Genomic DNA, 26,873 nt, shown 5'->3' on the forward strand with positions numbered 1-26,873 from the left:
ATCGCTTTTGACTTAAAAGGAACGCTTTTTGGACACCATGGACATTTCTCAGTTTCCAGGCAGAAAGAACAGTAAAAATGCAGGCAGGGCGCCGGACAAAGCACTCGGGACAAAATGTATGTGAAATGGTTTGATACAGTAATGTAATACTATCAGATTTTAGTGTATTGAGTGTCACATTTTTACATTTCCCGCCGGTTCTGTCCCCCCCGTATGTCCCGACTCTCGCAGGGAACGGAACCTGGAAGACGGACGCCGGTATCAGCCAGAGGACTTGGCCGGGGACACTGCAGGAGGGACATCGTAGGAGCGCAGGACAAGGTAAGTGCTGGAGGGATCCCAGAGCAATGCTGCAGGGTATTCCCGAGTGTAACTCAGGGTTACCGCTTGTGGTGCTGAAACTTAAAGCAGCTGCAGGAATGCCTGGCAAGTACTGGCTGTGTGTTACATGTGACAAACAACCTCCCGTATTCTTCATATGTCTGGGCTATGGGGTAGAGTGACAAGACGAAGAAAAACCATCCAAGCTTGGCTAAATTTTGCAAAAAAATACATGTGGGAAAATGTTATGGTCTGATGAAACAAAAAAAGGTTGAACTTTTTGGCCAGAATTCCAAAAGATATGTTTGGTGCAAAGAAAAACTGCACATCACCAAAAGAACACCATACCCACAGTGAAGCATGGTGGTGGTAGCATCAGACTTTGGGGATGTTTTTCTTCAGCTGGAGCCTTAGTCAAGGTAGAGGGAATGAACAGTTTCAAATACCAGTCAATATTGGCACAAAACCTCCAGAAAGCTGAACATGAATAGGAACTTCATCTTTCAGCGTAACAAACCAAAGCATACATCCATATCAAAGGAATGGCTTCACCAGAAGAAGATTCAAGTTTTGGGATGGCCCAGCCAGAGCCCAGACCTGAATCCCACTGAAAATCTGTGGGGTGATCTGAAGAGGGCTGTGCACAGAGATGCCCTCGCAATCTGACAGATTTGGAGTGTTTTTGCAAGGTAGAGTGGGCAAATATTGCCAAGTCCAGATGTGCCATGCTGATGGACTCATAAGTCAAAAGACAGCGCTGGAATAAAATCAAAAAAAGGTGCTTCAACAAAGTATTCGTTTAGGGTGTGCACACTTGTGCAACCATATTTTATTTTTACTTCCCTCCACCTAAAAGATTTCAGTTTGTGGTTTCAACTGAGTTGTACAGTTTATAGGTTACATTAAAGGTGAAAAAAGTTCTGAAATTTAGTTGTCTCATTTACATTACAGAAATCTGACATTTTAAAAAACGGGTGTGTAGACTTTATATCAACTGTACTTCAGGCTGCACAGACAAAATACGAATGCAAGATTAAGCCTTGCACTGTAGGCAAAGCAAGCAAAGGACTGCCCAAAACTCTTCAGAGGGAGAGCACCGGAGCAAATTAATACACTGTATTCCACATTACTGAGCGGGAAGAGCATTTAACCCTGGCATTGGAGAATTGATGCTGGGATTACTTTATAATCAAAAATCAGCACTACACTTTCTAATAGATGAATCCGTACAATTGAAGTTGGATAGTGTGTGGGTGGCTACATTAACCTGTAATTATAATCTTCATAAGTGATTTCATTTACTGGACAATACACTGCCACCATATATACTAGATGTATAAAATAAATGACAATTAAAATAAATAATCCTTCAGGTATAGGATTCCAATTAGTGTCTAGCTATCAGTTGGCTGCCTCACTAAGCAGGCTAGGAACCTGAGTACTGCAAGAGTCAGGGAGGGGGAGAGAAGCACCAGGCTGCCAATAGGGTAAAGATTTATTACAGTATAAAAACAAAATTATGAACACAATCACATGTAACAGGCATATAATCAGCCGTGTGAAGCCTTAGAAGTTCCGACGAGTCACTGGGACCATGCAGGAGCTAGTGCAGAGATCCAGTGAAACTGCAGCAGGAACCTCAAGCTGTCAAGTGCCTGGTTGCCATAGCCCATCAGGAATGCATTTCAGAGGCCAAGCCACCTCTTTTCTCAGCTTGATGGGATAGGCACTTGAAGCCCTTTTGACAGTTCCTGAGGTTCCTATGGTGGTTTCACTGTTCTCTGCACCAGCAGCTCCAGTCAGGACTTTAATATCTGACAGCTTCACGCAGAGCGGTTTATATGCCCGTTAAATATGCTTGTGTAGAATTGTTTTTATACTTTGAACTAATAAAGCTTACCAATTGACAGCCTAGCGCCTCCCTTTCCTCTAGGTTTACTTTGTACCAAGCAAAACCGAAATCAGTCACATCTACATAGCACCGTTCCGTTATGCAGCGAAGTTTCAAATGCAAAATTAACTCCTTTTAAAAAAGGTTTCAGAAATCAGAGTTCACAACCCAAAAAGTTACTTAACTTTTTTCAACCAGGTTTTATTGGTTTGGTGATCAGTACACAGACACTATGAACAATCTGTACATTGTTTTTCCTTAAACTCTAGTAGATTGGAAATCTAGGAATAAAAACATGTAGTCAAAATTAAAGTCAGAAACCAAACAAACCCTAGCGGCTTTTCCCAACTTGAACTTTAAAAAAAAGGACAAGTTGGCATTTTTGTAAAAAAAAAAATAAAATAAAATTAAAAACACAAAAAGCACCCCTCGTACCAGTATCTGATGCCGTTAGCTTAACCCATTCTCTGTAAAAAGGAGATGATGGGATAGATACCAAACAAAAATAAAATTAAAAAATGCAGCCGCCCTGGGAGTGAAGTGGTTGACATTTTAACCGCTTTTATTTTTTAAGCTTCCCAGTACATCACACTCACTACACACTCGAAGTTTTTCCAAAAAGATTCACAGCACTTTTACACAGATACTGAAAATAAAATACCACTACCCCAAAAAAAAATAAAATAAAAAAAAAAAATTAGGAAAAAATGGTAACATCACAGATAAGTACACAATTTTTCAGAGGGAAATCCATCACCTGGGGACTTTTATTAGGATGTAAAAATTGTACGCAAGACAATATGGGTACAGAGAACAATTTAACTGTTAAGACATAAAAAAAAACCCTTGAAAACTGTGAATCAGACCAAAATCCAGGCCTTGCCTTCTGACTTGGCCTGCAAGCAAGATCAATGGGGCATAGGTCAAAATTAGGTGAAAATTACTTTGAACCATCTCATCACAACACAGCCATGGAATTAACCTTTTTGTGCTCCACAGTAAATACTTCACACTTGATACTTTTTTAAAAAAATGGGCTTTCCATCCAGCGTGTAATAAAAAATAAAAACAATTTAGAACAAAAGACGTGGTGGGATTCCCTCCTATTTTAAAAATGTGTTTTCTAGAATTAAACTACTAAAAAACTTGCATTTACAAAATAGTTGATAAAAATATTCCTCTGAATTGTACAAGGGAGGTACAGGAACCACTGATAAAAGACTTGGAACAAGATGTAGGTTATTCAGATTTCGATTCCTTGTCTCCTCCATCGGATGCTGGGGCCTAGAACAAATAAATACAAGTTACTTTCATGGCGTCACAAAAAGAAACACTGAAGATAACCAGTCACCATTCAAGGTAAACATATGCAAAGCCCTTTGTGGAAACCTATTCTTAAAGTGGCTCTAAAGACAGAAGAAGGTTTTATCTTTGAGTGACCCTCAAGCATAAAATGCATTAAGTCATTACAAATCCTGTAGCTGCTGACCTAATCGAAAAAACAGTCACCTTGTTCAGGGATCCAACATCGACCTCACATGGGCTGGTTCTTCACTAGCCTACAGGTTCCCAGTACCAGTATCCTAACTGTGGGCAGCAGGCTATGTGACTTTGGCTTCACAGCTGGCTACCCACCACGCTGTACTTTGTGAATGGTCCCACAGTCTTCTGGGACCCATCATATTCCAGAAGACTGTGGTGATGGCGGGAAAGAGGAGAACTTCTGTGGATCTCGAAGAGAGGACTTAAAAACGGAACTCCACCCAAAAAAGGGGAAGCTCTGCTTTAAAGGTGAAAAGCCTGCATGCAGCTCCCCCAAAGTCACCTGAACCAATATTGATCCAGTAATGTGTACAAGCACAACAGTTCTCTCCTCACTAGACAAAGAAGCAGCAGTGGGAGCCATTGGCTCCTGCTGCCATTGAAGCCAATGATTTGGGGGGGCAGGGCAGCTCATTGTTTATGGACATGCAGAGCAAGCTTAAGACTGACCCTGCATGAGTGCCCACATAGCAAGCAGCTTGCTCTGGGGGCACTGAGAAAAGGAGGATCATGGCTGCTCAGTGCAATAACGATTGCAGAGGAGGCAAGTATGACATGTTTTTAAAAAAATAATATGCCCTTAGAATCAATTTAATCTACAAAAATCACCTATTCCCAGCTTGCATCCAATATGCCAAACAGGGAACACTGAGCCAGCCAGAATAGCTTGCTAAGACACCTTACACTTATGTAACCTGTCATTCACTTGTTATGCCTGCAAAGTGGTGTCAAAAAGGGTCTACAAGTGGCAGTATGCCCTGAGCAAGTGCACTATGGAGAGCAGGGCATGTATAGGATGTAGCAACACTTAAGAGGCTTATGATAACTGCATGTATGCAATGTTCACCAAGAAAAGCCAGTGTGACACTTAGAACATAATCCCCAAGTTAAAGTGGCTCCATTAGCAAGGTCAGAAAAAGGAGGAACCTCTTACTGTAGTTTCAGCAGGCTCTTAGGCAGCTTTCAGTGCCAGTAAATAGGAACCAAGGTGTGTACGATGGCATTCTAGATCAGGTGATGGAGCTTGAATTCTACAAGGCCATCCTGCTTTAAACTGAAAGCAACCCCCAGGCGATGAGTGTCAAATATTCAAAGTTGGGGGGGGGGGGGGGGGAACAAAAACAAAAAAAAACCCCACACCATTGTGATCAGTAAATTAACTGGAACCACTTCTAACAGAAACTAGTGCTCATTCTATTTCTATGAAAAAATAATTTGGAAACCCTGATCGGTCAAGGAAAATGGCACTATAGAGGCTCTAAATTTCTATTATATGTGACATTAGAACATTCTGATTAGTAGGGGTTAGTCTAGAATCATTGCTTGACCAAGGATCAGATATCTTGAAAACTCGCATGTCAAGCCAACATATACACTATTCTAAGCATTTTTCATTCTCCTCTGGCCAAATTTCGATCCATGTACAGGCATGGCTGGTTTTAAAGAAGTTGATATACAAATGGACTTCGGGCAAATCCCTGACAGGCTGGTTGTACCAAATGATCAGTGCCACCAGTGGCACTGATCAGTGTATTCTGACAATGGAGGAAGGCTCCCTACTGTCAGAATACAATAGGAATGATTACCCCCCATCCACAGTGTGTGGATGGGAGAATCAGGTCTTTCCATTCAACCCATTGATTGGTTTGAAGGGTGGCACCATCATTTTGATGTCAGTTTGTACAGAAGTGAGATTAACCACTTACTTCAAGCTTGCAGAAGTACCCTTAGTAATTGGTCCACAACAACCAGTGGGGGGGGGGGGGGGGGGGGGAGGAATCGCCCATTCAATTGACAATACATCACAATGTCATAACCGACAGTCATGCTTGGCTGGGTTATGACAAACTTTTTAGGATTCATTTCAGGTTTGAAAGTTTGGCTTCTACCAAATGCCATGACAGCACCTGAAACACTTTACTAAAACCATTTGTGTCAACAGTACAGAACAGTCAGGATTTGGTACTGTAATGGCATCTTTAGCCCCGGTTCACACACATGCGGTGCAGGAAACCTTTTTTGTGATCTGCTGCGGGTGTAAATTTAAAGTCAACGACACCCTATAGACAGATTGCAGGTTACAAAGTGACCATGCGATCCGGTTCCAGCGTGGCTAAAAATGTTGCCTGCACTTGTGATTTGAGCCCATTCAAAAATGAATAAGCTCAAAATTGCACGGTGCAGAATTGCATGTGAACTGCGGTGAAATGTAGCATGAAACCAGGCTTAAAACATGTCAAGTCTTTAAAGATTGGAAAACCCAGCATCACCAACCTCATCATCCTTTGTCTCTCCGTTTTCAGATGGCACATCCTCTTTAGTCTCCTCTTTGTTAGCCTCTTCAGTCTGTTTACCTTTAGCACCTTTCTTTCCCTTTGCTGGAACTTTTTTGTCTTCAGACTTCTCCTGAAAAGAAGGCACAATGAAAATGTGTTTTACATTAGCAGCAAGAGGTCTCTACTTCTACTTATGTAGAACCAGCTTCCCCTATTTCAAACTAGATCAGCCAGAACTACAAGTCATAGCATAGGCTGCCAGTGAAGATTGCGAGACAACAGATAGGACTCTATAGCAGCTGAAAATAGTTATAGCTATATAGAATGATGGGGCTGTGCAGACATTTAACTGCAGCTGTGAATGAAGGCAAGAAGATGCAGCGTGAGGATAAAACATCCCCAATTGAAAGGATTACCCCTGGTCAATGGAATTGGCCATGGGGGGGGCAGGATTTGGACAGCAATGATACTTCTGAGAATTATCTGGTTGGATAGCTTTTATAAGTAACAGTAGCTCTGCACCTTCTATGCTGGTCTTCTCGCTGTCCATGATACAACACTAGTAGAGAGAAGTTTTTATAGTGTGATGTTTTCTGTACGGTCAATGGGGTAGACTTTCTGCCTTTTCCTGGTTTGATCTGGACATATTTCCAGTAATCTCATACCACAGCACAAGTTTTCCTACTCCAGATTTTGCTGCAATACCACCCAAAACATTGTGATTTAAGTGCTACATTAACCCCTTCCCGCCAGCGCCTCCCGGCCCTTTAAGAGTTTCAGAAGCCAGGAGGCGGGGTTTAGGGCTCATGTGACCGCCATGAAATCACAGCTGTCACATCATTGGGAAAGGTCCCAATCGAAAGAGCAGACCAGGACCTTTCCATGAGTACCTGACGTGTACTGGGAGCGCGCAGGGTGCGTGCTCTCAGCACATTTTTTACTAATTGCATGCAAATGTGCGGTCGCTTGGCGTCTGGGAGGCCGCACATTTGTGTGCTGCCAGCATGAAGAGGTTAAGGTCATGCTGCCTAATGTAACAGCTTATGTTTAAGTTGCTTTGCAGTCAAGTCTGTCTTAAAGGATAAGTTCATCTTTTAGAAACAAAATTAACATTTTTTCGCAGGTATAAATTGTCTGCAGGAGCCTGGAAAGCACCGCACCAGCTTTCAGTATATCGCTGAAGCCATGCAGGTCCCCTGCAGACCTGTCAGGATATCTGCTGTATGGGATAAAATGAGCAAGCAGATATTTTTACAGGAAGAATGAATGAACTACCACAGAGTTTCACAGCGACATGGTAGTTCATTGAAGACTACAAGCTGACAGCCACTAAAGCCGGTCGGGAGTTGTATTCTTATTCACAGAGGACTGAATGAGTGACGCGGCTGTGAGGGCGGAGCCCCGCACAAACTCAACAGCTAGCGAGGGGGGGGATGAAGGGAGAACATCCCCCAATAGCTGTCAAAGCGGGGGCCGATCTAAACATAACACATTACACCCTGAATATGGGTATAACATGTTACAAAAAAAGTGCGTAGTAAAATGCACACAAAATTCCCCAGAAAAATTGCATAAAGTGCCAGTATGCATCGCATACTAGATTATGAAAGACTTACCTTAGAATGAAGCCTCCAGCAGTGTGCTCTCACCGCTGACAGGGCTTCCATCTTCATGGGCTGACCACTTAAATGGTCAAGCCACAGTGACATCACTCATCTCGACCACAGCAGAGCTCTGAAGGAACGGCACGGGTATGCTGTTCCTTCGGGGCGCACTCGCTGGTGTTGTCATCAGCTGCAGGGACACAGAATATCGCCTAAACAGTGCCTATTTAGAGGCTAGTCCTTGTACCTACAAGTAAGCTTTACTACAAACTTACCTGTAGGTACAAGTGTCCATTAAGCTTTTTTATAGAAATAAAAAAATAAAAAAATTGCAAAAAAGAAAAAAAAAATCCAAAATTTGTAACAAATGGCAGTAGGGCATCAATTTCTGCTAGCTTCAGTCTTAGAGATGCCTTATGTATAGTATTAGGGATTCAACCGGTCTGAAAGTAGCCAGCCAATCACAGAACTCTACTGGCTAGGTAAACAGCTTCTCCCATTGATCAGTTTACCTTCCATTTCCATTGACAGACTTAATATTGAATGCTTTTTGCCATCCATAAATTGATTAAATGTTGGGAGTAAAATTCCTTTAACATGAAGTCATACAAACCACTGCTCGTGGCAGCCAATCAGACGAGCCCTGGCACACTGCAATGCAATGAACCATAGGCACATGTAATAGTGACTGGACTGCAATTAACAGCCACAGCTGAACTTTTAAACATCAGTTTGTGCTTGCAACGTCCCTTCTTCCCTACACAGCCACAGGTCGTTCCTCACAGCTGCTTTCATTACTACTACTTTAAAGAGCTAGGCATGGTCACATGATCTAGGCCAAACTGCAGATCAGACCAATCAACTGCAATCCTCCCGCTGCAGATCACATGACTTGTTCCTAGGCAGTCATCTAAACTACTTAACTGTTTTTGACTGCCACAGAATCAATCGCTGTACTGACAATACAGGAATAGCACAAATCATAATCAACCTCCAGCAGTACTTTTATTTACCTTTGCAGCTTTTTCCTTTTTTGGCTTTGGTTCAGCCTTTGGAGGAGCTGGTTTCTATAAAGGAAGAAAAAAAAAAAAAAAAATTCTTATTGTAATTTTTAAAACCCAATCTGGACTGTACATGCCATGACTGAACAAAATCCACAAAACATTGAAGGCTAGGAACACGAACGTTAACTTAATTACACCCGAGTAGCTGGTAGCAAATATAAAGTCTCCCATTTATCCTGATCAGAGGTCCTCCCACCAGTTAGCGTCAGAAACTTTTTGCCACACTTTCTCCTAATCTGTGTCCAGATAGGATTTCCCTTCATTTCCTGTCCTAGATGCAACAGGAAGTGGAAAGGAAGACGACAAGTCCTCCGCTTTTACAGGAACAGATTCTCAAAATTAACCCTCACCCTCTTGCGACAATCAAAGTTTTGGAATTCTGTCATGTGATATTTAGTCTCCAGAGGAAAAAAGCAGAAAATAGACAGACACGGCCATAAGCAGAGGTTCTAATACTTTCCTACTTTGAGGGGAAAAATAAAAAATAAAAAATTCTGGATAAAGTACCCAAAGTGCTTTTTTGCTACGATTCCATTAAACAGAACACCATAGGTCCTCTGCAAGGAGTTGCATCAGCATTCCTATAGATGTGCAACTTCTGGAAGTGGATCACAATTGATGTCTTATGGCAACTCCTTTCTACACTTTATTGTACCAATTGTTCTGCTCCCAATACAAGTCATATTTGACTATTGCCAAGGGCAAACGGCCAATTACATTTACATCTAGAGTTGGTACTACGACTGCAACCTCCAGTTTAACTATAAAACACAATAGGGCCATTAAAACAAATTCTTGGATCTTTCTGATTAAGGCTCTGTTCACATCCAAGCAGGTGAGACCGCACGCTTTTCACGTTTCTGCTCATAAAGTTTAGGGTAGGGCAATTAAAAAAAATCACGCCTTGAAAGAAAAAAAACAAAAAAAAAGGTATATGCACCGAGTTATCATGCATTTGGGGCACAAACATGTTAGTGAGATATACAGGGTGCCATTAAAGTTAACAGCACCGCTGCATCTGCAAAGAGCTGCACATTTCAATGCATATGGGGGGGGGGGGGGGGGGGGGTGTGTGTTTAGTGTGCAATTTTGCATGCATTCCCATAACACACAAATGGGATCCTAGCCCAAGTTTTCCTTCATTCCGGTCCTGTACAAACACTTGTCCTGCACTCTGCTTTTAGTTGAAAGTCACTATTACGACACTATTTTGGACAAGCTTGTTTTCTAGTCTCACATTTGAAGACTGAGATACAAAACTCCACTGCCCTGTACTATAATCATTGCTCTGAGTTACTACACTTCTTGAACCAGCCTCACCCGATTTGCTAAAGGAGTGGAGGTTCCTAACACTTAGGAGCCTGTGACTGGGCATTGAAGGGAACAGGCAGTTGCTTTGCACATGGTTGGATAAGTGAACTTTCACCCAACTATTCTGTGAAGATTTAAAAACTGCCTCAGTAAAGAAGCCCCAATCTGTCAGGTTGTCCTGGCTAAAGCTGGTTCATGAAGAGCGTGCGGTACCCCAGAGCAACTATTATAGAACAGTGCTGTGAAGGAGATCTGTATAATCCAATCTTCAAGTGGAAGACTTAAGGCAAGGTCACTGATTGTAAGTTAGCCTCTTAGAACTCTAGAGACCATTTATAAACACTGAAAAACCATTGTTACTTGCTGTCTGTGCACCACTGGGGAAATGTCCACTTTTGCAGCCAAAATTGGGATGAACACCTGCTTATTAATTACAGGTTTCCAATTCACATAGCTTAAAGCAGGACTAAACCCTCCTTATCCTTTACAGCCAGGGAAGGAGCCATCTTAACCTCGGTTTGACCTGCGGTTGGCATGGTGCTGCACATGTGAGCAATTATGTCACCAGAAGTTCATTGCTCACTAGTTTGAGAGCACAAGCAACTGTAAGGGAAGTTGCACTTTGCAAGTTTTTACAATAGCTTGGTGAATGAATTGAAGCTCTGCTGACAGCCATCAACATATCATGTGCAAGCAAAAATGCTTTTTTACTTTCCTTGCACGTGATCAGATATTTTTGGAACCACATTCACTTGCAAGTTTCCTTGCAAAGAGCAACAGCCCATTTTCCCTTAGTAAATCAGTCCCACTGTCTAAGGGGTTCTCCCTCACTTTGAGAGCCTGTTTTTCCCTTTGGGACTTGAAGATTAAAGTGGAGCTCCACCCAAAAGTGGAAGTTCTGCTTTAAGGACTGCTCCCCATTAAGGATTGGCACCTTTGGGGGGGGGGGCAGGGGAGCGGGTACTCAAATTTGACAGGTACCCTCTCCCATTGCTTAGGCCAGGGGTAGGCAACCTGTGGCTCTCCAGCTGTTGCAGGACTACAAGTTCCATCATGCCTCTGCAAGTTATAGCTGTAACTGGTCAGTTTTGTAATGTTGCAATGCCTCATGGGAAATGTAGTTCCACAACAGCTAAGAGAGCCGCAAAGTTGCCTACCCTTGGCCTAGGCAATCGGAAACGGAAGGTGTCCTCCCTCCCTGTAGTCTTTTGGGACAAGCGACAGGTCCCAGAAGATTACGAGGCCATTCAGGAAGCGCTACTCGTGCATGTGCAGTGGGTACCCGGCTGTGATGGCGCAAGCTGTCACAGCGGGGTGCCCACACTGAAGATGCTGGCCTCCAGGAATACAGGATGGCCGGTGAAATGGGCTGCAGGGGAAACACCAAGGGACAGGTAAGTGGCTGTTTATTTTTTTTTTTTAAAGTCAGCAGCTACAGTTTTTGTAGCTGCTGACTTATTTCTCGACATCGTGAGTGGAACTGCGCTGTAAAGGATAAGTTCACCTTTGAAAAACACATGCACATTTTTTGCATGCATTATGTTTACCCAAGGAGCTTGGAAAGCACTGCACCTGAAAACAGTGAATCGGGGTGCAATGCCAGACTCCTGCAGCTTTGGGGAGCTGAGGGCTTTGGATACTGCAGTTGCCGCAACAGGTTACATGTTCTACCTCATACACGGGTGGAACATATAACATGTTCCCAAAAGTGTGTAGTTAAAGTTATTTCTATTTACTTTGTAGGTAACAGTCACCAATACAAAGAGCGGTAGATCTCCCCATTTGTGCCACAGACCACAATAAAAAACTTTCAGCGGGACCAACCCTCCTCCCTCTGAGCAAAACTAAAAATACAAAATGGGGTTGATTTACTAAAGGCAAATATACTGTGCACTGCAAGTGCAGTTGCTCCAGATCTTAGTAAATGAAGGTAAGCTCTGCTGATTTTGATCATCCAATCACATGCAATAAAAAAAAAAAAAGTTTTTCTCCTCCCCCTTCCTTGCATGTGATTGGATCTGTCCGCTCCCTCCTAGATTGTAAGCTCCAAGGAGCAGGGCCCTTGGACCCCTTGTGTATTGTATTGTCTCCCATTGTAAAGTACAGCGCTGAGCTGTTGGTGCTATATAAATACTGTAAAGTGTTATATAAAGTGAAGTTTCACCTCATTTGCCAAGCTCTGGAGCAACTGCACTTGCAGTGCACAGTATAGTTGCCTTTAGTAAATCAACCCCAATGTATTTTATAGATACATCAAGGCTACTTTCAATACTTACAGCTGACAACCGTGCCGACCTCCTCTTGGGCTGCAAGAAAGATAATATAAAAAGTTATAAAAGAAACAAAAAACAACAAAAAAAGTACAAGATCAGACCAAGCACTTAAGAAAAAAGTTCAGAGAGAAAACTAAAATATACACAATCTGATTTTACAATTTTATAACAGACCCCGGCTACAACAGATCCCGGCTAGTCAGTGGCCTCCATACCTCATCCTTGGCATCTCCAGCCTCAGCAGCGTTCACCTAAAAAGAAAAAAAAAAAAAAAAAGCATAAAATACTTATTAGAGGGAAGAATCATGGCGGAGAGCAGTGCGCGGCTGCTGGCGCTCAGCACCGTGTTGGTATGCAATCCCTTTAAAGATCCAGCCTCCTGCCTTTTCCTCCATCGCAAGCAAACCGGCGATATGCAAAAAGATTATAAAGAAAGGGAATCCCTGGAAATCCATGTTCCTAAATCTAGTAGGGATTAGAAGAGCTGCAGCTTTGGGAAGGAGAGGAGAGCCATCATCACAGGGCTGACCTTGGAGAAGTTACTAATCTACTCCACTGTAACAGCTCAGTCCTCCAGTATCACAGCGGTCACCAGAGGGCGCTAGAGGGAGGAAGAGAGGCCGCTCCGTCACAGCGCAGACAGGACTCGCTGGAAGCAGGAGGGGGCGGGGAAGGCGGGAGAGTCGGGGGGTGTGCGCGCTAACAATGTAATCTACCTTATAAACAAATAAGAAGCCGCGCTGTGGATGGCGCCCCGGGCCCCGCCCCCCTCTCTATGGCGGCACCAGCTCCTCTTCTCCCCAACCAGGGTCATCCACACACACGGGGGACTCGCCGAACACGTGACGTCACAAAGCTCAGCGCTCCCGCGCGCGCTCTCTCCCATTGGCCGGAGCCGCAAATCTCCCCCTCACCCTCCCCTCCTCCTGCTCACCAACGAACGTTCTAGAACGTCCTGTCGCGGGGGAAGCTGTGAGGAGAACCCGCCGCCGAGCGGAGGAGGAGGGGAAGGAGAGCTGATCCGCTCTTCGCCACAGCGCGCCATTGCTTGTGGGTCCCCTCCCCCCACCACCATAACGAACGTTATGATAAAATAAAAAAAAAATCAAAATAAGAGTGGAGCCGTGCGTTCGTGCACCTTCCCGCCCGGGGAGTCCTGAGGGGGGCGCTGGAATTGAAAAAAAAAACAAAACCCAAAAATCCGCGCGTCCTCCTCCCCCCGGGAGCTACCGTCCGGTAACGCACCGCGCGGAGTCGGCTTACCTTTCTTTTCGGCATGGTGGTCTTTGTGCTTATTAAGGGTTAAAAAAATTAAAATCCTAAAAAAAAAAGGACAAGAACTCTGGAACCAATGGAGGCGCCTCAGACAGCGGAGGAATCCCTTCCCCTCCTGCAGATGGAGTCCCTCACAAAGACTAAGCTCAGTCCCCGGCGCTCGCAAGCGGTTAATATGCCAGCCAGAGAACTAGTTCAAACCGGATAGGATCCCTCCGCCCTCTTATCTATTCACCGCTCCAACCTGAGTGGGCGGAGAGACCCCCTAACTCCGCCCCCGCCCATCCCTATTGGCCAAACGCGGCTAAAGAGCGCCTTTCAAACCATAACACCGGCACCTGTCTGGGCGAGCCGGCCTGTCACTCAAAACTCCTCCCCTCCTCCCTTCAACCCCTCCCCTCCCTCCTAGTAAATCGGCTTTAGCTATTTTTTTTCCCTCCATTGGGAAGTTTTTTTTTCCTCTCTCCTTTTACGTTCTTGTTTGAATCACTGGTGGTAAATAGAAGGGCGTGCGCTGATTGGCCCGGCGCGCTCGGCTTCCCCGCCCACAGCGCTCTGAGCTCTCAGCTTCAACGTTCCAACGTGGGAGGGGCTCCCCAGAGCGAGCGGAGAGAGGCGGATTTTTTTTGCGCTCAACGTTCCAAAGTGGGAGGGGCTTCGCTATACAATGTTTCTAAAAATGTATCCGAATGGATCCCGGGGTTTCCGCCGCGCGCGCTTCCTGTGAGCTGCATCACAGGGAACCGGCAAAGACACGACTTTTCCCACCGAGATCGGCCCCTTCGTCCGCCCGCCTCGTCCCGTCTAACTCACCCCCCCCCCCATCCTGGGTCTTCTCGCCAGTTCCCGAGGGGTGGGGCTTTCATGATTGCTATTGTGTTGTGATGCGATGATCGCAGGCTGGGAGAGGAAAAAAAACATGGCGGAGAGCTGTGCGTGGCTGCTGGTGCTCAGCACCGTGTTTGTGTGCAATCTCTTTAAAATCCAGCTGCCTGCCTTTTCCTCGATTGTAAGTAAACCGGCTAAATACACCAACCGACCCATCTTATCCACCCCTAGGAAGAGGATCGGCCATTTCTACAGAGAAGACAGAGAAAGAGGCAGCCCAGGGAATTAAAAACACATTTTATATATATATATATATATATATATATATAATATAAAGAGGCAGCCCTGGGAATTAAAAACACATTATATATATATTTATATATATATATATATATATACCTAATAAAAAGAGGTGGTCCAGGGAATTAAAAACATTATATATATACATAATAGAAAGAGGCAGCCCAGGGAATTAAAAACACATTTTATTTATATATATATTTATATATATATATATATATATATACCTAATAAAAAGAGGTAGTCCAGGAAATTAAAAAAATGATATAATATAAAGGTGGTCCAGGGAATTAAAAACAAAAATATATACACAGTATTTATTATAAAAAGAGACAATCCAGGGGGAAAAATATAAATATAAAAAGAGCACCAGGAATTAAAGACACATATATAATAAAAAGGTAGTCCAGGGAATTAAAAATAAAATACATATTTAGTCTAAAAAGAGGTAGACCTGGCTCAGGGAACAAACAAATGGGGGTATTTCTAAAAATAGCAATTGATCAGAATCAGATGCAACCCTGGAAATCCTCCCAAAAATGTGGGCAATGTTTTTAAAGATAAGAGATCAATTAGAAAAAGAGTAAACCCAGACAATTAAAAAAAAAAAATGTCTAAAATAGATTAGTTAGAAAGAGGAGCATCCCATCCCTAGAATGAATCCCCCCCCCCCCCCAATATATATAGTAAATTTCTAAAAAAAGATTGATAGGAAACAATGTAACCCTGGAAATGAAATATATATATATATATATATATATATATAGAGAGAGAGGCATATTTCTAAAAATAGACATTATCAAAAGATGCAGCCCTGGAAAAGAAAAAAAATTATATATATATATATATATATATATATAGCACATTTCTAAAATATCGATAAAAAATGATGCAGCATTGGGGGGGGGGGGAATAAATAATAAATATATGATATATTTCTAAAAGAGATCAGTTAGAGATGCAGCCCTATAATTCCCCCCCAAAATATATAATCATCTGAGGTATATTTCTAAAATCAACAGATCGATAGGAAAAGATGCAGCCCTGGAAATTAAAAAATAATATATATGTATGTGTGCATGCCTAGTACTACATCTAATGCAGACCTAAGCTGATTATGTCTTTCTAGTGGAGGCAGACCATGTCCTGATCACTGCTCCATTCTTTTTTTTTTTTTAACCTTAGTTAACCTTTTCTGAGCTACAGAAACTAAATCCTTATTAGGATGACTTGGTTAAATAATAATAATAAAGATCGTGTGAGTGACATATAATAATAATAATCCCCGATCCATCTACACTGACCATCTGCAGGGGGGGGGGGTCAGGCAAAGTCCACCCAGCATCACTCACTTCCTAAGCCTGTGATAGCAAAGTGCCATTTTCTTTTTTTCTTTTCTTTTTTTTTTTCTACAAATATGGAGGGTGCTCTCTTCCCAAGGACAACAGCTCTGCCACCATCCTGCCACACAGCTCATTCAGATACACAGACTGCACACAGTTATACATTGTAACCAATGTGGAGTGTGATTTGTTGTTTGCAGACAGTTGTTCACAAACTCCAGGGTGGAAGTGATGGGATTTTTTTTTCTTGCATGCTCTCTCTCTCTCTCCCTCTTAGACTGTCTTCTTGTGTTCAGGTATCCAGGTTACTGCAGAAGGATGCTGAGCAGGAGTCTCACATGAGGTCTGACATTCAAAGTATGAGACAGGAGCTCTCCAATATTAGCATGATGGATGAGTTTGCAAGATACGCCAGGCTGGAGCGTAAAATCAACAAGATGACTGATAAACTTAAAACCCATGGTAATTTTTTTGTGCATTGAAAGATTTTTTTTTTCTTTTAATGTTTTCTACTTGTATAATTAGCGTTCAGGTCAAGGATTGATTGCTATGATCGTAAAGTGATTGGAAGTGAGCAAACTTAAAGGGGCAGCACGGTGCAATGTAATCCACCACATCACACCACGCTGCGGCCAAGAGAATCTAAAGGGGACCTTCACCCTCAGTAATATCTTAAACTGCCATACCTCCTCCCTTTCAGGTACTTATATAGCGCCATCAATTTACGCAGCGCTTTACATATATATTGTACATTCACATCAGTCCCTACCCCTCAAGGTGCGTACAATCTAAGATCCCTAACTTACATTCATACATACACATACTAGGGACAATTTAGACAGGTGCAAATTAACCTACCAACATGTCTTTGGAGTGTGGGAGGAAACCGGAGTACCCGGGGGAAACCCACGCAGGCACAGGGAGAACATACAAACTCCAGGAAGGTGGTGCCGTGGTTGGGATTCGAACCAACGACCCCAGTGCTGCCAGGCAGAAGTGCTAACTACTTAGCCACTGTGCTGCCCTTCTAACTAATGGACATTTTTTTACAACATACTTTATTTGTGCTGCAAAGCAGCACTTCCTCCTCTTCTCACCTAAGCAAGAAATTCTCAATGCCCTTCTGCGCAGATGTGCTGCAGGGCTTGGGTCCAGAGAGAAGGCAACTGTCAAAACCTAGTACCTACTCCCCAGAAAAAAAGCCCAAAAAGTTAAATAGGAATGTGGAAGGACAGAAAAGCAGAACTTCCCCTCAGGGATGAAGTTCTGCTTTAAAGTGGACTTTTCAGTAACTTTATAAATCTACATGAATAAATTCCTGACATGCCTGGAAATTAAAATTTTATATATATATATTGCCAGAAGTATTGGGCCAGCCCTCCAAATCATGTGATTCAGGTGTTCCAATCCCCTCCATGGCCACCACAGGTGTATACAATCAAGCCCCTAGGCATGCAGACTGCTTCTACAAATATTTGTGAAAGAATGGGTCGCTCTCAGGAGCTCAGTGACTCCAAGCGTGGTCCCGTGATAGGTTGTCACCTGTGCAATAAGTCCATCCGTGACATTTCCTGGCTACTAAATATTCCACGCTCAACTGTTAGTGGGATTATAACAAAGTGGAAGCAACTGGGAACAACAGCAACTGGTAGGCCTAGTAAAATGACAGAGTGGGGTCAGTGCATGTTGAAGTGCAGAAGTCGCCAAATGTCTGCAGCGTCAATAGCTAAAGACCTCCAAACGTCTTGTGGCTTTCAGTTTAGCACAACAACAGTGTGTAGAGAGCTTCATGGAATGGGTTTCCATGGCCAAGCAGCTGCATCCAAGCCTAACATCACCAAGTGCAATGCAAAGCGTTGGATGCAGTGGTGTAAAGCACGCCGCCACTGGACTCTAGAGCAGGGGAGACATGTTCTCTGGAGTGATGAATCGCGCTTCTCTGTCTGGCAATCCGATGGACATGTCTGGGTTTGGCGGTTGCCAGGAGAACGGTACTTGCCTGACTGCATTGTGCCAAGTGTAAAGTTTGGTGGAGGGGGGATTATGGTGTGGGGCTTGGCCCCTAGTTCCAGTGAAGGGAACTCTTAAGGCATCAGCATACCAAGACATTTTGGACAATTTCATGCTCCCAACTTTGTTTTAAACAGTTTGGGGATGGCCCCTTCTTTAAGGGTCCATAAAGACATGGATGAGCCAGTTTGGGGTGGAGGAACTTGACTGGCCTGCACAGAGTCCTGACCTCAACCCCATAGAACACCTTTGGGATGAATTAGAGCGGAGACTGTGAGCCAGGCCTTCTCGTCCAACATCAGAACCTGACCTCACAAATGTGCTTCTGGAAGAATGGTCAAACCTTCCCATAGACACCCTCCTAAACCTTGTGGATGGCCTTCCCAGAAGAGTTGAAGCTGTTATAGCTGCAAAGGGCGGGGCCAACTCAATATTGAACCCTACGGACTAAGACTGGGATGCCATTAAAGTTCATGTGTGTGTAAAGGCAGTGGGCCCAATACTTTTGGCAATATATCCGGGGTCCCCTTTTAGAGCAGAAAGGGGGGCTGCAGTATCTGGACGTCTGACCACCGCAGGTGGTCATCCTGATTAATATCTGGTCAGTGTTGCATTTGCATTTTTATCTTCACTATACATGTTGTACCTTTAAATAAACTCAGTTTATATGGTATCACACTATGTGGTGTCCCTTATTGGGCTCTCTTCTATGAGAGATCCCACTTGCAGAATCTGCTCTAAAAGGGGACCCCGGATGGTGACACGCTTGAGACACGCTTATGAAATTTGAAGTATATACCCAAGGTGCTATTGGAAGGTGTAGGATCTTGTCCCTATCTTGGCCATTGATGATCGCTATCTGATACCACAGGATAAACCCTACATGCATTTTTTTGACGCACTTCTGGTGAGTGCGCAATTTTTACCTCAGATTCACCGTGTGATACACAGAATCTCACCCCACGCACCTACTAGGATCTATTGGATCCCCACGTTTGACCTATTTTGGGACTTGTTCATCTCGCTTAACTTCACCGCAGTGTGATTTGACATTTGCACTTTATTATATATGTTATATATGTCATTTTACTATAATAGCGCTGCACCTTATATATGGTTTTAGATATATATATGTTTATGTAGGATTTATATAGCGCCATCAGTTTGTGCAGCGCTTTACAATATAAGGGAGACAGTACAATTACAATACATTTCAGTACAGAAGGAATGTGAGGGCCCGGCTCGTGGAGCTTACAATCTAAAAGAAAATATTTGTTTGATTTTAATGTGATTGTAGTGTGTGCTGTAACTAAACAATTTGACCTTTTAGATCTTGAAAAAAATGTAATGGATAGATTACCAAAGAGTGATTGGACTTTCGATTGTAATTTAAAAATGTTGATCATATCTGTTAATAATCAAAGCATTTGAAGTCCAAACAAGGAGGAAATGGCAGGTTGGAAAATGTTTCTTACATTGCAATGTGGTTTTAGTGTGTAAATATACAATTTTATTTTGTTAGATCATGTAAAAAAAATCATATGGACAGAAACATCATCAAAAAATTATTGTTATTTCAGTTGTTATTCTGATTGTGGCTTGGATGGATTTTTTAAAAATAGCACTAGCGAGCTGAAAAGGAAACATTCATAAATGTGACCACAAATCTAGATTGGATCACATAAATTTGTTGCCAAACTGATGCATGTGACTAGTATACAAGTGGTAAAGGAAATGCAAAATACTTATTTAAATCAGTGCTTTGTGAACAGTTTGCAGTATCTTTCCTTAGGGAAAGAGATGAAAGAAAGTTGGTTCACATTGGGCTGTAGTGTATTCAATGTGTTTAATAAATAATTTCACTATATTAACATCCAACAACGCCACCATCAAACCCGCCCCGCAGGCCAGAGTACTTGGTGTCATTCTGGACTCCAACCTATCCTTCCAGCCCCAAGTCCAATCTTTAACAAACTCATGCAGACTCCACCTCCGCAACATCGCCAAAATCCGCACGTTTCTAACCCCAGAAACCACTAAACAGCTCATCCACTCCCTCATCATATCACGACTCGACTACTGCAACTCCCTCCTCACTGGCCTGCCTCGCCGCTGGCTATCCCCGCTTCAGTCCATCCTGAATACGACTGCCAGACTCATTCACCTTTTCCAACCGCTCCATCTCCGCCACCCCCTCTGCCAATCCCTCCACTGGCTTCCGATTGTGCAACGGATCAAATTCAAAATCCTAACACTGACGTACAAAGCTGTCCACCATACTGCCCCGAACTACATCACTGACCTAATATCCAAGTACCGCCCAGCACGCACACTCCGCTCCTCACATGACCTCCTTCTCTCTAGTTCCCTGGTCTCCTCCTCCCATGCCCGCCTCCAGGACTTCTCCAGGGTGTCACCCATCCTCTGGAACTCCCTGCCCCAATCCATCAGATTATCACCTATTCTCCTCTCCTTTAGGTGCACGCTGAAAACCCATCTCTTCAGGGAAGCCTACCCCACCCCCTGCTAACCTGCCGACCTCCTCCACTTTTCCTACCACTCCATCTTCCACAGCTATCTCCTCCTGTGCCACCATCCCCTCCCTCCTAGATTGTAAGCTCCAAAGAGCAGGGCCCTCAATCCCCTCATGTTTTGCATTGTATTGGTATTGTTCTGTCACATGTTCTGTCCCCCTTTGTAATGTACAGCGCTGAGCGAACTATTGGCGCTTTATAAATACTGTATAATAATATTAATGTAATGTACCCAATAACAACCTAAAGTACATAAACCATTGACATCAGGTTCACATTACAGTTTGTCTCTTCAGAGCTCATGTTCTTTCAGCTGTCAGTTTGTAAAAAAAATTTGGTGCAACCTATGTACGTGTAATGTACAGTAGTGATGGTCCTCTGCATCTAGCACCGATGTGCACACTACTTAGTTCACTGTTATCCCACTAGAGAGTGTGCACCAGAAACCTGCGAGGGAGCCCCAAGGTTTTGACTGCCGAGGGGCATCCATGGAGTTTTAGGCCCCTTTCAGATGGGGCAGACACTAGGCAGATTCCCCTTGCCCAGTGGGGGATCTGTCTGCTGAGCCCCCGCTGAGCAGAGTAGAGCAGGTAGATGACAGGTCCTTGTTCGCTCCGCTTATGCAAAGTGGCCACATACACAGCCTGCTCTGCTCTGTGGGCAGTCGGATGTAAACGAACAGGCTGTCTGTTTACACCCGACTGCCCTTCCGATCCAATCTGCCCAGACGGAGGGGAACAGATCGCCTTTCGTTTGTTATTGGCAGATCAGAGTGGAGGTAGGCGGGTGTAAACAGACACAAGTCCATTTACACCCACTGCTCCATAGAGCAGAATATAGGGTCCGATCAGGTCCACCTGAAAAATGAAACTGACCGCTGATGTAAAAAGGGGCCTAATACATGCAAATATATATGTAAGCCACAGTGCTCATGTCACGGAATCTTTTTATATACTGCGGTCCTAATTCTTAATTTTCAGAGCCTCTATAATAGGAGCACATACAGTTAGGTCCGTATATATTTGGACACAGGGGCAATTTTAGTATTTTCTCAGGTGTTTACCAAAACATATTCAAGCTATAGTTATATAGTGGATATGGGCTGAAAGTGCAAACTCTCAGGTTTAATTTGAGGGCATGTACATCCAAATTGGAGGAAGGGTTTAGGAATTACAGCTCTTAAGAGTAACCATCGCCTCCTTTTTCAAGGGACCAAAAGTAATTGGACAATTGAATCAAAAGCGGTTTCATGGCCAGGTGTGGGCTACTCCCAGGGGCGGACTGACCATTTGGAAACTCTGGCACTGCCCGAGGGCCCGGGGTCAGTAGGGGGCCCCATGAGATGCCCCTGGTACCTTTTTCATAGTCTTTTTTTGAGTTTGGGCAAGGACACGGGCCCCATGATCCCCTATTGCCCGGGGGCCCCATGAGTTATCAGTCCGCCCCTGGCTACTCCTTTGTTATTTCTTCATCAATTATAAAGGTAAAAGGTGGGGAGTTGACTCTAAGGGTGGTATTTGCATTTGTAATCTATTGCTGTGAACCTACATCACACATTCCAAGGAGCTGTCCATGCAAGTGAAACAGACCATTGTAAGGTTTCAAAAACTAAACAAATCCATCAGAGAGATAGCAGCAACAATATTAGGAATAGCCAAATCAACAGTTTGGTACATTCTGAGGAAAGAAGAACGCACTGGTGAGCTCAGCTACATAAAAAGGCATGGACGTCCATGGAAGACAACAGTGGTGGATGATCGCAGGATCCTCTCTATGATAAAGACAAACCCATTCACAACATCCAGACAAGTGAAGGACACTCTCCAGGAGGTGGGAGTATCATTGTCAAAGTCTACAATCAAGAGAAAACTTCATGAGAGCAAATACAGAGGGTTCCCCACAAGGTGCAAACCATTCATAAGCTTGAAGAATAGGAAAGCCGGATTATACTTTGCCAAAAAAAAATCTAAAAAAGCCAGACCAGTTCTGGAAAAGCATTCTTTGGACGGATGCAACTAAGATTAATCTGTACCAGAATGACGGGAAGAAAAAAGTGTGGAGAAGGCTTGGGACAGCTCATGATCCAAAGCACACAACATCATCTGTAAAACATGGTGGTGGCAGAGTGCTGGCATGGGCATGCATGGCTTCCAGTGGCACTGGGTCATTGGTGTTTATTGATGATGTGACAGAAGCAGTCAGATGAATTCTGCAGTGTATAGAGATATACCATCAGCCCAGATTCCTCCAAATGCAGCAAAGTTGATTGGCTGGTGCTTCACAGTACAGATGGACAATGATCCAAAACACACTGCAAAAGCAACCCAGGAGCTTTTAACCTCCTTAGTGGTAATCCCGAGTGTAGCTCGGGGTAAAATTTCTATACCAAGAGCGGTAACCCCGAGCTACACTCGGGCTTACCATGCGGCGTTGCTCTGGGGGTCCCTGCAGCACTTACCTTGCTGGCATCCGACTTCTGTGTTCCGGTCCCTGTGACGTCGGGACGTACGGGTGCCGGAACCGGCGGGTAATTTGAATTTTTTAAAAAATGTAATTTTTGCTGTCATTGCTGTTTCAATGCATTTCACATATATTTGGTGCCTACTGCTTTGTCCTGTTCCCTGCCTGCATTTTGAATGTTCTTTCTGCCTGGAAACTTAGAAATGTCCATGGCGTCCAAAAAGCGTCCCTTTATGTCAAAAGCGGTTTTAGAGCAGCGATAGTAAATCAGAACCACTTGCAGAATTGAGTGATAATGATTCGTGGGGAAATTCGTCATCAGACACTGAAAACGATTCTGCGACTTTGCTCAGCGATGTGCGAATTTGCCTCTGTATTTCAAATTTCAGTGTTTTTGGTTTGATTATATTATTGAATTAAATTTATTATTATTATATTTTTTTTATGATTATTTATTAAATTATAATTTATGATTTCGTGTTTCAAATTTTATCGTATCCGGAATGTTTAATAGACTCTTGTTCGGACAGATTTCAGTGAGTTATTCCTAAAAATTACAGCCTACAATAAAAAACTACATATTTCCATGCAAAAAAATGGTACCGCTTTCAGCACAAAAAATCGGAAAGAATCATACCGCCAAGGAGGTTAAAGGAAAAAGAGTGGAATATTCTGCAATGGCCAAGTGAATCACCTGATCTCAACCCCATTGAGCATGCATTTCACTTGCCGAAGGCAAAGCTAAAGGCAGAAAGACCCACAAACAAAGAACAACTGAAGACAGCTGCAGTCAGAGCCTGGCAAAGCATCAGAAAGGAGGAATCCCAGTCTTTGGTAATGTCCATGGGTTCCAGACTTCAGGCAGTCATTGCCAATAAAGGATTCTCAACAAAATATTCAAAATTAACATTTTATTTATGATTATATTCAATTGTCCAATTACTTTTGGTCCCTTGAAAAAGGGGGGATGGCTACTCTTAAGAGCTGTAATTCCTAAACCCTTCCTCCAATTTGGATGTACATACCCTCAAATTAAACCTGAGAGTGTGCACTGTCAGCTCATATCCATTATATAACTATAGCTTGAATATGTTTTGGTAAATACCTGAAAAAAATCTAAAACTGTCTGTGTCCAAATATATATAGACCTTACTGTATATCAGTGGTTAGATTGAGGGAAGGTTTTCTTGGAGGGAGCCCATCCTTCCTTAAAGGCACAGGTACACATGTAAGGCCCAGCAATAGCACATTGGCAGCGAAGGCATCCAGTGTGTCCTTGCACCCAATTCAACCAACTGTATAAAAGAATGGCAACCATCACAACCTGTAACTGGTCTTTACAGCAAGGTGCAAATGGAAGGGCAGGGCCCTTAACCTGTCCATTGATATTTGTGCTCTTACTATGGAGGCTGTGAAAATTAGAGTTAGGGTTGCAGTATATCCAGAGGTTCCTTGACGTGGGCACTGCGGCTCATGCATGTATTTGCAAAGGTGTGCAAACAAAACCCTCTGTTTTTAGCATAAACTGTTAGGGGAATTTGGTTGTTTTTCAGGCTGGCTGCTAAGTGTGCTGGGAAATATTTTGTTTGCGATGTGTTGCCTTTCCATGTGCACCTTGCTATAAAGGCTAGTTATAGATTGGGGTGGTTGCCATTGTTTTGTAGTTTGTTGAATTGGGTGCAGGGATGCATTGGATGGCTTCCCTGCCATTGTGCTTTTGCTGGGCGTCACGTGTGACTAAAGTTGTCTCTTTTTTGAAGATAATGTTGAACACTTCTGGATTAGTTGCAGGGGACCTCTATTATCGGTGATCATGGGGGGTCTTTTTTGTTACATCATTTGGTTTAGGTTTCACTCTTACGCAGGGGTGGACTGACAACTCATGGGGCCCCTGGGCAATAGGGGATCATGGGGCCCCTGTGTCCTTGCCCAAACTCAAAAAAGCCTATGAAAAAGGTACCAGGGGCATCTCATGGGGCCCCCTACTGACCCCGGGCCCTCGGGCAGTGCCCGAGTTTCCAAATGGTCAGTCCGCCTCTGGTCTTATGTTAACACTTGCGGGTTCCATGTTTGATTTCTACCCAGGGTCTGCCAGCATTGAGATTTTGTGTTTCCCTCCCCCTCCCATCCTATCCCATATTTGTGGAGGTTTGCTCCTGTTTCCTTCCATAACCAAAAACGTGCTAGCTAATTAACTGGTGTTTAGTCAAAATTATCTTTTGGTGGTGTGCATCTTGATTGTTTTCACAATACCATAAAATTGTAAGCTCCCCGGGGAACACTATATAAGGCTGTGTAGTATGCAAAACGTTTAGGAATAGACAAATCAATTTACAGAAAACCAAGCAGATGTTATTCTGCACATATTAGTGATTCTTTAAACCTTAGTTTGCCTAAATTCACGGTGATTTGAAATAGTGAATTGTGCATATGGATATTTGTGTTCATGAATTATTGGAAATAGTTTTTTAAGAATTTCCAAATGGCTACCGCTTGACTATTTGCTCATTCTTATCTACAAGTGAAAATATAATCTGGTAGTTTTATGTATGAAGAGTAAAGCCCATTTCAGTTATGTGTTCTTGGGTTTTCCTTGACTTCTTTGGGACATTACCTAGCCCTTTGTAAGACTATATAATAGTTGCCTTTTCTACAGAGAAAGTAAAGCTAGCCATAGATGGGTAGAGTTTTGAAAGAAAATTTTTAAACATTCTTAGAACATTCTTTTTCTTGTTAGTTTTTCTATTCCTTAAGTCATTAATTAAGTCACTGATCAAAACTCATCCAGTTCAACAGAAACTAGCTGAATTTTGATCCATCTATGGGCAGACTGGTTGTACTGGAGTCCATCCATCAATTGACTTCAGTACAACCAGCCTGTCGGGTTTTTGTTTGTACAACCATTGCTGCTGGCTATAGCCAGCAGCAGTGATCATTGTATTCTGACAGTGGGGGAACCTCCCGCTGTCACAATACAATAGCTTCATGGGAGGGATTCCCCCTGTGAACTGTTGATGGGGGAATCAAGCGAGTTTCTTTCTTCAACCCATGGTTTAGGGGAAAAAAATTACATCATGTATGGCCTGCCTTGGTGGCTCAAAGTAACGTTCGTTTTTTGACTGCAGTGAGGGGAAAATTCAAAGAAGCAGGGTGGAAATTTTTTCCTCTAGCAAATGAATTCCCAACAGTGTATATGGTTTTCATTCAGTAAAGTCCTTTTGTTACAAAATCAAAAGTTAATGACAAATGAAATTTTTGGAACAACAAAGAATTGTAAGAATGTTCTGAGAAATTTTAAACTCATTTTCCTAAGACTTCCGTTAAAAATTTTGTCAGTTTGTGGCCAGCTTAAAGCGGAGCTCCACCCAAAAGGGGAACGTTCCTAACCCCAGACACTACTAAACAACTCGTTCACTCCCTTATCTCATGCCTGGACTACTGCAACTCCCTTCTCACTGGCCTACCCCAACACAGGCTATCCCCGCTTCAGTCTATCCTGAACTCAGCGGCCAGACACATCCACCTTACCAACCGCTCTGCTTCTGCCACCCCCCTCTGTCATTCCCTCCACTGGCTTCCGATTGCCCAAAGCATTAAATTCAAACTACTAACACTGACATACAAAGCCATTCATAATAATGCCCCAAAACTACCTCACCGACCTGATACCCAAATACCACCCTACCCGTGCTCTTCGCTCCTCACAAGACCTCCTACTTTCTAGCTCCCTGGTCTCCTCCTCCCACGCCCAACTGCAGGACTTCTCCAGGACTTCCCCCATCCTCTGGAACTCTCTACCCCAATCCATCAGACTGTCACCTACCCTCCTCACCGTCAGGCA

General features: G+C 43.4%; 2 protein-coding genes across 2 annotated transcripts in view; one reads left to right on the forward strand and one right to left on the reverse strand.

Annotated features, from left to right (window-relative positions):
* Positions 1-2,388: 2,388 nt before the first annotated feature.
* HMGN1 (high mobility group nucleosome binding domain 1) lies at positions 2,389-13,780 on the reverse strand. Its single transcript, XM_089677887.1, has 6 exons — positions 13,546-13,780; positions 12,498-12,533; positions 12,286-12,315; positions 8,648-8,701; positions 6,029-6,160; positions 2,389-3,496 (listed from the first exon to the last, which is right to left on the reverse strand). Exons 1-6 carry the CDS (start codon positions 13,558-13,560, stop codon positions 3,452-3,454), a joined length of 312 nt encoding a protein of 103 aa, XP_089534013.1. The 5' UTR covers positions 13,561-13,780; the 3' UTR covers positions 2,389-3,451.
* A 389-nt stretch (positions 13,781-14,169) lies between these two features.
* Positions 14,170-26,873, forward strand: part of GET1 (guided entry of tail-anchored proteins factor 1) — a 78,546-nt gene continuing 65,842 nt past the window's right edge. The window contains exons 1-2 of the mRNA XM_089677884.1: positions 14,170-14,566; positions 16,325-16,490. Of these exons, the coding sequence (XP_089534010.1) occupies positions 14,447-14,566; positions 16,325-16,490 (286 nt within the window). The 5' untranslated portion in view covers positions 14,170-14,446. The remainder of the gene's footprint in view (positions 14,567-16,324; positions 16,491-26,873) is intronic.

This window comes from Staurois parvus, unplaced genomic scaffold (genome assembly GCF_062004578.1).
Source record: "Staurois parvus isolate SC_StPar_1 unplaced genomic scaffold, SC_StPar_1.0 ptg000195l, whole genome shotgun sequence".
NCBI classification, from domain to species: Eukaryota; Metazoa; Chordata; class Amphibia; order Anura; family Ranidae; genus Staurois; species Staurois parvus.

Excerpts from the sequence above, each read along its gene's own strand:
- HMGN1 (XM_089677887.1), bottom strand. Across the intron at positions 8,702-12,285 it reads GGTCGGCACGGTTGTCAGCT|AAACCAGCTCCTCCAAAGGC; the intron begins GTAAGTATTGAA and ends CTTCCTTTATAG. Across the intron at positions 6,161-8,647 it reads AAAAGGAAAAAGCTGCAAAG|GAGAAGTCTGAAGACAAAAA; the intron begins GTAAATAAAAGT and ends CCTTCTTTTCAG.